Below are 13293 nucleotides of genomic sequence, written 5' to 3' on the forward strand. Positions count from 1 at the left end.
CAATTCACATTATTTATTTGTTTCACATTAGCACTTTGTTCTCTAATACAACTTTTGTATTTGATTCCCCATGAAAGCATGCAGTCACTGCAAAGATATATTTCCATTCAACATAATATTTTTCACTACAGGTTTCACGCTTAGGGCCTGTTTTCCCTAATTTATGGCACTTCTCGCAGGGTCAGTGCACTTTTTCACACGAGGGGGTCAGGACTACACAAATATTAATTGTTAAGTAAATGGTATAAACTGCTGCAGCAAGTAGTTCTCAGTATTCAAGTTAGAAAATTACAAGCTGGAGGTGTAGGGGGCCAATATTGCATCCCCAACACCAGGTGGCATTGTGACAACACTGGAACTCATATGGTCTGTCTGCAGGGCAGATGAGGGATTCTTTGCAGAGTGTCTTCACCACCATTTACTCCAGCAGGGGACAGCCCAAGGGAAAAACAGAGGGTGGGGTAGTGAATCCATGGTAAGGGACAGAACTGACCTATGGTGGATCTCCCCACTCCCAACTTCCATGGAAATTCCTGTAATACAACCTAGGGACACTCAGGCTGTTGTCAGGTTAGCAGAATTTGGTATTGAGTCATTAAACCCCACTGCTTATCATTCTTTGTGATGATATAAGGTTCAATGTAAAAAAGAAAAAAGAAAAAAAAATGGTTTATAACAAATTATTGCAAAAATCATGTTATCTAAAACCTTAATATGGAGGATCTGATTCTAATTGCTTATTAACATTACATAAGATCAGACATGAATCCATGTAAATCAGTGTAAAACCAACAATCAAATCAGGCCAGTGAACCTAGTTCAGTACCGGGTGCAACAGCATTTACATTAGCAATCCTTTCACAAATCACCTTATTGACTTCAGTTATCATAAGTGCATGATCCAGGATTACTCAAGTATGGGTTGCAAATATTTAGCTTATTAATTCTGAACCCAGTACATTTTAAAATGCACAGAAAAGTATTTCCGATCTAATAACATAACACCAACTAAGTAGCAGATCACTGTCCATAAACAGAGGCATGCACTTTAATTTTGCATGTGCATTGTATATGTATATTCTGAAACAATGGGTAACACCTGCATTTCTGTGTATATAAATCTTCTCTCAACTGGAAGTACAGCATGATTTGCAGTGATTATTAAGAACAGAAAATAAAATCTAATTACACTGAATAAGCCTGATTTTTACAAAAAATAGCATAAAGGTGTATCTTATGATGCCATTCTCATAGATGTAACTAAACATTGAAAAGGTAATAGAATAGCTTTACTTCATATGACAGGCATTTTTCAAGAGAATTTGAAAGATTTTCTGCTGTTGGGAGAATATTATCAGCACATATGCAATACCAAGTGCAAGGAAATACAAGATAAGCAGAAATCAGGCTGTAAATATAATAAAGGCTGATTGGATGGACAGCCGTGGGTTTCATGACTATTTGTGGATTATACTTACTTATGAAAGACAGCCATTTTTCAATCAAAATAGCCAACACTTTTAAGAGAAAAGCATTTTAAGAAGAGAATATTTTGCCCAGGGAATGCCACATGAGGCACAACATTTCTGAGAGAGCCCCTTGTTAAAATGTTGGCAGTACATCACTGCTGCCCTCTCTCCTCTTCCCTGGAGGCTGAGATATTTTTTGCCTGTCTGGGTAAGTGAGATTTTTGTTTGCAGCTCCTCACTCACAAGAGGCAGATGTGTATGTGCGGGGTTGAGGGGAAGGGATGAGGTGGGGGACCCTGTCCCCATTTGCCTGCTCCCTCCTTCTCTCTTTTAAGGATCTCTGGGGGGAAACACAGGATTTGGGATGCAATTCCTCCAAATCCCAATCATATGCAGCAATCTCTATCCCATAGCAGGAGTCTTCTGTCACAGCCATAGATTTAAAGGCCAGAAAGGACCAACATGATCATCTAGTTTGACCTCCTGCATGTTGCATGCCACAGAACCTGTTCTCACCTACAATAGACCTGTAACCACTAAATGAACTACAAAAGTCCATGTTGCCCATTTTCTGCTGCTAGCACCCAACATGGCCCCTGCAGGGGGGACTATAGAATAGCCCCACCTGGCATACAACCCAAAATGTTCAATAAACAAAACCAATCTTGGGGAAAGACTCAACTGAAATCTCTCACTAATAATACTGTAAGACTTATGCTAATAACTTTGGGTCAAATGGCAATATCCTTCTGGGACAGCATGGTGGAGTGCATTATTGTTTTGGGGGCAAGTGTGTTTGGGTTGCGGGGGGGGGGGGGGGGGGGGGGAGGAACTAACCTCTCAACAAAAGCTTAATTTTCTACTTAGTAACATGTACTCAGTTACCAACCCTGACCCTCACTGGTTTGCAAAAGTAGGACAAGGAATGGAACAAAATATGAAGACTACTGAAATACCAGCAGAAGATGTATGTCACTATATATGCTCTCCAGGTCTACAGGAGCACAGCTATTCAGTGAAATAAGGAAAAAGTAGTTTATTATAATCCACGATGTTTCTGTTTCTAATTGGTTTGTTTTTATTTACCAAGCTTAAACATGGCATAACTGGTGACTGACTGATAAAATCCAAAGATTCATGTCAAAACTGTTTACATCTAGAATACTGTACTCCAAACTGTTCCAATTTCAGGGGCTATCTGTTTCACTATAACATACTGCTGTTGCTGAAACCTAACACCTTTTCATGTCTTTTGGTATGAAATTGAGAGGCCTGCAGGCCCAACATTCACAAGAAGGCCCATTTCCACAGACATTTTCTCTATCCTGACCCACCTAGCCCAAAGTTGTCCTGGGAAACGACAAAGCCAATATATTGGTGTTGGAATGAGAAGAGGGCTGAGGCACACGGAGACAGGATTTCTCATTGGAGGAAAATATAGGTTGCCTGCTGACTAGAATGATCTTGATGCACAACCCTAATCATAGAATTACTAGTACTCTTTTGGGCTACTGCACAGCTCATTTGTATTGTTAAGGGAACTCTGCACTGGGTGAGCCTTCTTTGGTGTAGACTTTGAATCAAAATAACATATTTAGTTATTTTTACTAGGATATATTACTTGACCCCACTAGTTCTTCACTATTATATTTTGCTGTGAAGGACAGTAGCGCATGTATATTGTATAACTCACCATTGGAATCTGATTCTGTGTGCTCGGGCATCTGAGAAACTACTGAGACTTCTTCAGCCATTTCTGTCAAGTGATCTCCTTGCAGTCTAAATGAAGAAACACATATATTGAAACACAATGTATCGCAGATTTGTGCATTATTCTTTCTGAATCACCCTCCACATAGGAAACTGAGATACCTCATTACTGGCCACATCCTGCCACCTAACATTCCAAACATTAGAAGAACAACATAAGCTGGAAAATAGATATTTGTGATTTAAACATACAACTTTACATCATTCTGTGATGGGGTCTATCAGGTCTTCTCTGTCGCCTGCTGGAGGTCTTGGTGCCCTGATTGGCCTATGTGAGAGAGCAGTATGATGTCTCAGAGCCCCAGCATATGGAGGGAGAAAAGCCAGTTGATTGTCTTTGGGTGAAGCTTAGAGATGGACGCAACAGAGGTGATGCTGTGGTTGGTGTCTGCTATAAAGCACCAGATCAGGTAGATGAGGTAGATGAGGATTTCTTCAGACAACTAAGAGAAGCTTCCAAATCACAGGCCCTGGTTTAATCACCCTGACATGTGTTGGGAAACCAATACAGCAGCACACAAACAATCCAGAAAGTTTTTGGAAAATGTTGGGGATAACTTCCTGGTACAAGTGCTGAAGAAACCAACCAGGGGTTGCGCGAAGCTTGACCTGCTGCTCACAAACAGGGAAGAACTAGTAGGAGAAATAGAAGTGGGTGGCAACCTGGGCTGCAGCGATCATGAGATGGTAGATTTCAGGATTCTGACAAAAGGAAGAAAGGTGAACAGTAAAATACAGACCCTTGATTTCAGAAAAGCAGACTTCAAATCCCTGAGAGCAATGATGGGCAGGATCCCCTGGGAAGCTAATATGAAGGGGAAATTAGTTCAGGATAACTGGCAGTATTTTAAAGAAGTCTTATTAAAGGCACAGGAACAAAACATCCTGATGCGTAGTAAGAAAAGCAAATATAGTAGGCAGCCATCTTGGCTTACCAGGGAAATCCTTGGTGAGCTTAAACTCAAAAAGGATGCATTTAAGAAGTGGAAAATTGAACAGATGACTAAGGAAAAGTATAAACATACGGCTGGAGAATGCCAGGGAGTAATTATGAAAGCAAAAGCACCTCTGAAATTGCAGCTAGCAAGGAATGTGACAGGCAACAAGAAGGGTTTCTACAGGCACGTTAACAATAAAAGGGTTAGGAGCCATTACTGGATGAGGAGATGGGGCCATTACTGGATGAGGAGGTAACCTGGTGGCAGATGATGTGGGAAAGGCTGAAGAACTCAATGCTTTTTTTGCCTCAGTCTTCATGGACAAGGTCAGCTCTCAGCACTAGGCAACGTAATCCAGATTTAATGCATCTAAGGGTACTGAGGGAATTGGCAGATATTGCAGAGCCTTTGGCTATTATCTTTGAAACTTGTGGCAATCGAGAGAGGTCCTGGATGATTGGAAAAAGGCAAATGTAGTGCCCATTTTTAGAAAAGGGAAGGACAATCCAGAGAACTATAGGCCAGTCAGCCTTACCTCAGTCCCCAGAAAAATCATGAAGGGGATCCTCAAGGAATCCATTTTGAAACACATGGATGAGAGGAAAATGATCAAGAGTAGTCAATATGGATTCACCAAGAGGAAGTCATGCCTGACAAGTCTGATTTTCTATGACGAGGTGACTGGCTCTGTGGACATGGGAAGTCAATGCATGTGATATACCTTGACTTCAGCAAAGTTTTTGAAACAGACTCCCACAACATTCTTGCCCATAAGTTAAGGAAGTATGGATTGGCTACATGGACTGTAAGGTGGATAGAAAGCTGGCAAGTCAGTCAGGCCCAACAAATAGTGATCAGTGGCTCAAGGATTCATTGGTGGTCAGTTTAAGAGGCATGCCTCAACAATTAGATTTAGGGCCAGCATTGTTGAATAAATTAATTAATAACCTGGATGAGGGGATGGACTGCATCCTCAGCAAATTTGCGGATGACACTAAGCTAGGGGGAGAGGTAGCTACATTGGAGGGTAGGGATAGGGTCCAGAGTGACCTAGGTAAATTGGAAGATTAGATCAAAGAAATCTGATAAGGTTCAACAAAGACAAGTGCAGAGTCCGGCACTTGGGACAGAAGAATCTCGAGCAGTGTTACAGGCTGGGTGCCAACAAGCTAAGTAGCAGTGTGGCAGAAAAGGACATGGGGATTACAGTGGATGAGCGGCTGGACATGAGTTAACAGTGTTCCCTTGTAGCCAAGAAGGCTAATGGCATACTGAGGTGCATTAGGAGAAGTATTTCCAGCAGATCTGGCAAAGTTATTACTTGCCTCTATCTGGCACTAGTGAGGCTTCATCTGGAGTATTGCGTCCAGTTCTGGGCCCCCAAGTATAGAAACTATGTAGATGCATTGGAACAGTTTCAGGAGAAGGCAACGAAAATGATTAGGGGGCTGGAGCACATGACCTATTAGGAGAGGCTGAGGGATTTGGGCTTATTTAGTTTGCAGAAGAGAAGAGTGAGGGGCGATTTGATAGCAGCCTTCAACTTCCTGAAATGGGGCTCTAAAGAGAATGGAGAGAGGCTGTTCTCAATAGTGGTGGATGGCAGAACAAGGAACAATGGTCTGAAGTTACAGAGAGAGAGGTGTAGGTTGTATATTAGGAAGGACTTTCACCAGGAAGGTGGTGAAGCACTGGAATATGCTACCTAGGAAGGTGGCAGAATCTCCATCCCTAGAGGTTTTTAAATCCCAGCTTGACAAAGTCCTGACTGGGATGATTTAGTTGGGGTCAATCCTGCTTTAGGTAGGAGGTCAGACTAGATGACATCCTGAGGTCCCTTCCAGCCCCAGAATTCTCTGATTCTATGATAATTTCTTTTACAAAGGAATAGCCAAGATTTCTCACAAGACTTAAGATTCTATGATACCCCTATGCAAGCAAAAGGTGTTCAGACTAGCTAAAAGGGTCAGGAGGAGACACTGAAATTGGAGGCAGCCTGCCAATTAAGAAGGTTTACCTGCTTCTTCTCAGGGACATTGCTGGGTAAGTGTGAGACAGCAAGTAGCTCTTTGGTGCTAGCTGAGAACCCATGGCCAGGTCACAGCCCTGCCTTAGAGACTGGCACAGCCCACCCTGTTTCAAACAGGTAGCCAAAACTTGTAGACTAAAATAGTGCATGCCTGCAGTGTCATGCAGGACCCTCAAAGAGGGACTACAGAGTAGCACCACACAGCACACATCCCAAAATGTTCAATGAAAAACTAATCTTGGGAGAAGATTCAACTGAAACCTATCACAGACAGTTTTCTAAAACTTATGGTAATACTTAGAGATCCAGTGAAAATATCCTCCATCTGATGATCTTGCCTTCAAATGTCTTCATATTCTAAGTGCTTAATATGAATTTGCTATGTATATGTTATTTAAACCAATCAGAAACATCTCTCTACATGTATTAGAGAGACAAGGTGGGTGAGAGCTTGGTTATTTGCCACTCGCGCTAACAGAAACTGGTCCATTAAAAAAGAGATTACCTCACCCACTTTTTGTAATATCCTGCAACATACATGGTTACAACACCACTGCCCATTTTCAGCATATATGTTTACAGAAGACAAAGTGTGTGTAAAAGCACTTTCTTTTTCCAGTTTCCTATGCTTTCCCCCTTGCATATACAGTCTACAGTCAGACTCTCAAGCAGCACTTTTTAGGAGTAAGTGCCCTTCCTGCTTATGTTTCTAATCAAGTTCTTAGATGAGTCCCACTGGCCCTCTTCAGGCTCCTCTGGACCCTGAGTCTTGTTTTCATCCTTGGTTAACGATTTGCAGCACTTAACCTCATATAAATGTCAATTACCTACAGTTAATCTTAAATGAAGCGATATTTATTAGAACATGGAGAATATTAAAAAACAAATTTAAATTGAATGAACTTAGCAGAGTCTAGGAACCACAAAATTCTAGCTCAGGTTAACAAACCCTTGTTTTTATAAGTAGAGAATGATATCTTACTAACTACTACAAAAATTTCCCTTTCTCACTCAATTCTCAATATGGAAAAATACTAACAGAGAAGGAGCTGTGCTAGTCTATATACTATCAAAACAAAAAAGCAGTCAAGTAGCACTTTACAGACTAACAAAATAATTTATTAGGTGAGCTTTTGTGGGACACGAAAGCTCACCTAATAAATTATTTTGTTAGTCTTTAAAGTGCTACTTGACTGTTTTTTTGTTTGGAAAAGCACTGTGCTTGGTATAATCTGGATTTCATTTCTGCACATAACAATGTATTTCTTTAAATATACTATTTTGTTTTTGCTGTACATGTTGCTGTCTTTTTGGGGGGGGATGTCTGAGAATAATGTTTTGTTAACAAAATTTTCATAAATGTACCCCATAAAAATTATTATTATTTGGTGTTCTGTGGTCTCAAAGGCCGTGTCTACACGGGCAGCTTCTGTTGATAAAACTGGGCTTTTGCTGAGAAAATCTGACAAGCATCTACACAGCTAATGCACTCAGTTGAGAGTTTGTCAACAAAACTCAGCTGTTCTTTTGGCAGCTTTATCCCTGTTCCTGATCAGGTATAACGCCTCTGTTGACAGTGTTTTCTTGACAGAGTACCTGTGTGGACACTTCTGTCGACAGACAGGGCTTCCAGTTCCCAGAGCAGTCCTGTTTGCAGAGCTTCTGGTCAGCTATTCTGTCGAGAGTGAGCAGGGCAGTCTGGCTGCCCTCTGTTGACAGAGTAGCTTGCTCTTTGTCTGTTTTTGTGTGTAGGTACTGCTGAGGTTTCTCTGTCGACAGTGACCTCTGTTGATAGAGGCTGGCCATGTAGATGGGGCCAAAAAGTCTAAGAAACACTGCTCTCCAGAACACAATTACTTTGTTGCTACACCAAAAACTTTTTCTTTAAAGTGATGAAATATTTACCTTTGTTGTCTTGACGCGTTCTGAAGTTTTTTCACAGTTTGTATTGCCTTTATTTTCTATGTCACAAATGTTAAATTTTGGTGTTTCAAATTCTGTTGTACATCTCATAATACTGAATCAAACTATAAATTACTTCACATCACAAATGAACTCTGTCTCAGATCCTCCAAGAGGTCATTTCAATCTAATCTACTCTCTTTCTGTGTGTTTATAAGTGTCATGGCATTAGGTGTCACATACTAAATTATGACCAGCATCATATTTGACTAAAGGTCAGACTCATTGCTCCTTTCGTGTTTTATGCTGCTTTCATGTTAACTTAGTCTTGCTGAATGTCTTCTAAGAGGAGCTATGTTTCATCATGCTGCAGCCATCACTGGTATAAGAAGTGCCACAGAAAGACTTCTGTAAATTAACATCTGATACTATATGGCCCTTGTTTCAGCATGCAGTTCCACTGACTGATTCCACAAAGAACTTGATAAAAATTCCTTCATGATAGGGATCTTAAACCTAATTCTCCTTTGCCCTTCATATTGCATAGTCTTTTATACCAGCATAAAGAGGGTAAAAATAGTACCAGGCTGATTTGACAGCATTTTACAATTGTTCTGCACTGATGTAAATGTTGGCTTGGGTACAGAGCATGGAGAATCAGGACTCTTGTCTGTAAAGCATCCAGAAAATGATGAACCCAAAACCAGTAAATACTCCTTAAAATTCTGGCTATCTAATAGATTGCCCCTTTAAATCCAATTCAGGTAACAAGACCTTTCTGAAATGGTTGGCTGCCCTCTAGTGTTGCACGTTATTTTCTTTAATGTGGGTCAGTGCTTGATTCCTGATATCCAATATTTTCCCACATCCACACTGTCTGTATAGTGATCTTCTACAGTCGAGGTGATTGGTATAGTTATATGAAATCAGATGCATTTTGGGTCTTGTAAAGAGGCAAATGTAGATTTTTTTCATTATAGCTAGGCACACAATGCCATTTCCTTGGGCCCAAATTTTATCTCTACTAAAACATGTCATGGCAAGGCCGGGGAGGCATTCTTTAAACACTTTACTTAAAATCTTATCTATACACAACCGGACGATACCAACCTAATGCTACCATCTCCTTTGCCTCTAGTGGGACCCAGCAGAAGAAGGGTTCTGGAAGTTAGCCTGGAGGCAAGCAGAAGTGGGAATCCCTATGGCAACACTCTCAGCCAGGCTAGGGAATGCTGTGCAGATATTACAGTGTTCTTGCTGTTAAGAACTGCACTAACTGCTATGGAGATCCTGTGCGGCTGCAGCAGAAAAGCTTCAGATTATGTAAACCAGGGGAGGATTTGGCCCATATAATCTATTGAGAATTAAATTCAGACCTGCTGTGTATACTGCCATTTGTATAAGTATACATGAATTATTATATCTCAGATTCTGTACAGGTAAGAAACCAGTCCTGCAGTACTTACTCAAGCAAAAGTTCCAGGACTAAAGCACGGGTGGCATGCATACTGGGATGCTACTCACTCTTCTTCTTGTTCCTCTATCAGGGAGCGATGGGAAACTACATGGCTCACATGCCTGTCTCTCACTCCTGGCCAATAAGGGGAAGAGGCAGAGGAGAAATTCAAGTGATCTGCTTACTTGCCCATCACTCCCTTATCGTCAGGGGACTAGGCAGAAGAACAAGCAGCATCCCTGCATGTATGGCTGCCCCGACGCTGAAATGGTGCTCTTGGATCAGTTTTCCTGAATAAGGACTACAAAATCAGGCCCAACAGAGTTGCATTAGATACAAGAGTACAAGCATATAAATCAACACACTACTGCACTCCCGCAAATTCTGCATTTAGAAAACAAGGTGACGTAAAACCAGAAATAAAAATACTTTAGCTACATTCCCTCTTTGAAACACTTCTATCAAAATCTGCCATGTTCACATCAGATAAAGGAAAGAGCAATTAAAAATAATAAATCCAGTGTTGTAATTAGAGCACCTTTCTTATCCACCAATTTGAAAAATCTCTTTTCACACTCCTACAAATAAAATGAATAATTTAAAAGCATGAGTGAGAAATGGCAATGATTAATATAAGCAACAAGAAATGTTAATTTCCTTCTAAAATCCAATTACAAAAATATTTCTGTTGACTTCTGATCTTCTGAAAGGGTGATACTTTCTATAAACATTTCTGACACAAAGTATAATATTACTGAAATGCTGAACGTATATTTGCATGTACAAGCCCTCTTATCTACAATGCTAATCATTATCTTGGCATTGACTGATGCACTAAAACTGAAGTGACTACTTCAAGCATGAAAATAATTTTTTATAATCTTACTAGAAGGTTTGCTTTTGGGTCCTTCAGGGCAGGGGGGCCGAGGGTGAGGGGGGTGAAGCATTCAGGGTTGGAGTGTAAGGAAAGCTACAAGGCAGGAAGTGTGGGGGTGTCAGGATCAGGGTTTGGGGGTGAGAAGATGCTCAGGGCGGTGGGCTCAGGATGTGGAGGTGAAAGAGCTAGCAGGGTCCGTGCTACCTGGGCAGTGGCTCCCTGGACCTGGTTGTGGAAGAGGTCACGGTAGTCAGGAGGCATACCCTATGGCTGGCTGCAGTGGGACCCACCCCATCCAGGGAGTGGATCTCCAGTACTGGTCTCATCAGGCACCTTGCTGTCCAAGCAATGGGCAGGAAGCTTATCTCCACCTCTCTGCTGGCTCTGTGGAGTTATAGCTGCCCCAGTCGCCCACCTCTCACTGCTGACTGCCCCCTTTTGTGGCCATTACACAGTATAACTATTCCTGCTAGCAGCCCCCTCCCATTCCATGTTATGAAAAAACAATTACATTCAAGATACATCCCATTGTACTGGCACAACCAACCCCTTACCTTGCTTTAAGTTATGATAGTTAAGTTTAAGTTAAGGTAAGGAAGCCACATAGCAAATTTGGTGGCCCTACCTCTTATCATTTAGAAGTAACTGAACAAACAAACTGATGGACTGACTCGCTCATACACTCACAAACTCTCTCAAATATATAGTGAATTATATGAAATATATCCTACAAAGTAACCACCACAACCACGGAGGTGACACATAACTGCACACTCTAGCCCAAATTCAGCAAAGCATTTACATCAGTGAAATTATGTGCAAGAGTAAAGTTAAGCACGTTTAAGTGCTTTGCTGAATTGGAGACTGAAAATTTAAGGTCAAATTCTTTAAGATATAGACTACAAAAAGGAGCATTCAACTGCACTCTGTTTTGATAATACAGATGTTGCATTGACCAGGTGCAACTGCCTCAGATGCAGCCTCCATTCAAAAATGTACAGTACTTCTAAGATAAAATAAAAACTGAGCTATTCCTTGAATTATGTTGCAAGCCTTCCTACAGATGAGACTCTTAGGAGTATTCTACACAATACGAAATTGTTTCTATAAGACCTCCCTGGCAATTCTGTGTGACAACATCATCCTGGAACACCTTGATCTCTGATACCACAACTATCAAACATCACATTGCCATCTCTGACATCTATGATCACTGGAGTTGCAAAGACCAGATGGAATTATTGAATTTGTCTCCTCGCTACCCCAGGAGGCAGTCCCCACAAAAGCATCAAATGTTTTACTGCTACTCTAGCTCCAATGCTGCAAAACAAACAGAAAACACAACAAACTAACGCAGAATATTTTACCTTAGTTCCATTCTCAATATGGCAGTGTGATTATACAGAAGATGGCAGATTTCACAGAGATTAAATTATGGATTTTTTTAATTAGCTAATGGTTTAGATAGTTTGAGCATTGTGAACACGCACTTGGTATAACTCACTCTTCAATGTAGATGTCCAGTTCCCCTCTTCTATTGGATGAAAGCCAGCTCAGCTGAGTCAGATAAGCATAAACATCTCTTGATTATGGAACATCCAACAGGAATCAAACTTCCTTTGTCATTGAGTTACTACTAGAAAGGGGTTTCTAACATATGTCAATCCAGAGGTCCTCTGAGACATTTTCAATGTAAACATCTTACTCGAGAGATTGGTTCACAGATCACCTAGAAACCTCCCCTCTTCCATCCTGTCTGCATATGCACAAATGGCATCCCAGGCTGGCAATTTCATCAAGCCTCTCAATATAAAAATTACAAGAAAACTTTTAATGCATTATGAAACCTGTTTTACTGGTATACAGCAGCTGGAAAAAAGAAGAAAGCCACCAGCATACAACCAGTCAGTTCTACATAGACCACCAATCTGACAGCTGTTACATGACTCACCAGTCTGAGGACTGCTACTCTAATCTAATTTCCAGTTCTAGCACAGTGTTGAGAATTAATTATTTTGTCTATGGGGTGAAATCTAACATCTCCATCTTCTGTCAGAAAAATGCAGAAGGCTGTTTGTATTTTGCAGAGGGATTTAGTTTCCTTCATTCATTTTAGCTTTAAGGCCTGACTTCACAGAGAACTTGATCTGCGATACTGGAGTCTTGATACTCATTTTTACAGTGGAGCAGCATAGCGTGCCTAAAGTTAAGTATCTAAATCTATATTCAGGTACCAAACTACATGGCCTCATTTTCACAGTTGTTCAGCTCCCACAAGCACCTTGTCCAGCTATAAAATAAGGGTTATACACAACACAAGGATGCTGTGAGGACTAATTATGTTTTGAAAGTACACTACACATATGAACAGAAGTACTCTGCAATGGTTAAACATCATTATAGTATTACTGGTCTATTACACATCTCTCTATCAGGGAAATATTAAAAAAGAACAGATTCTGAATACAGCCATTTTTATAACTTGTGTTTAAAATATCTCCATTTTGGTGCAAATGTTATGTCTCAAATCTCCTCAATGTCTGCATTACGAAGGTTTTCTATAGCTTTGACAGAGGAACTTTGTCATTATGGGTGAGAGGTAACAGATTACTGCCTAAAATTGGGAAAAGACTATATCTGCTAAGTACATAAATCAACTGCTCAGTTACAATACCATAAGTTATTGTGCAAGCCCATATTTATTATGATTCTTTTAAATCGCTCTGAGATCCTTTGATTAAAGATATGACAGAAGTAATTAATAAATGATAGATTTTTTTTTCAAGAAGACTTATTCTGTGATCTAACCCTTGCCTCTACAAGAGCAGGATTGTTTGTTACAGTACAGCTCC

The 13293-nt window shown here is 40.6% G+C and overlaps 1 protein-coding gene across 2 annotated transcripts in view; it reads right to left on the reverse strand.

Moving 5' to 3' along the window:
- Positions 1 to 13293, reverse strand: part of C2H8orf34 (chromosome 2 C8orf34 homolog) — a 253423-nt gene that overhangs the window by 52694 nt on the left and 187436 nt on the right. For both annotated transcript variants that reach the window (XM_074985740.1, XM_074985739.1), the window contains exon 9: positions 3163 to 3248. In XM_074985740.1, the coding sequence (XP_074841841.1) occupies positions 3163 to 3248 (86 nt within the window). The remainder of the gene's footprint in view (positions 1 to 3162; positions 3249 to 13293) is intronic.

The sequence above is a fragment of the Carettochelys insculpta genome, chromosome 2 (assembly GCF_033958435.1).
Source record: "Carettochelys insculpta isolate YL-2023 chromosome 2, ASM3395843v1, whole genome shotgun sequence".
Classification (NCBI taxonomy): domain Eukaryota; kingdom Metazoa; phylum Chordata; order Testudines; family Carettochelyidae; genus Carettochelys; species Carettochelys insculpta.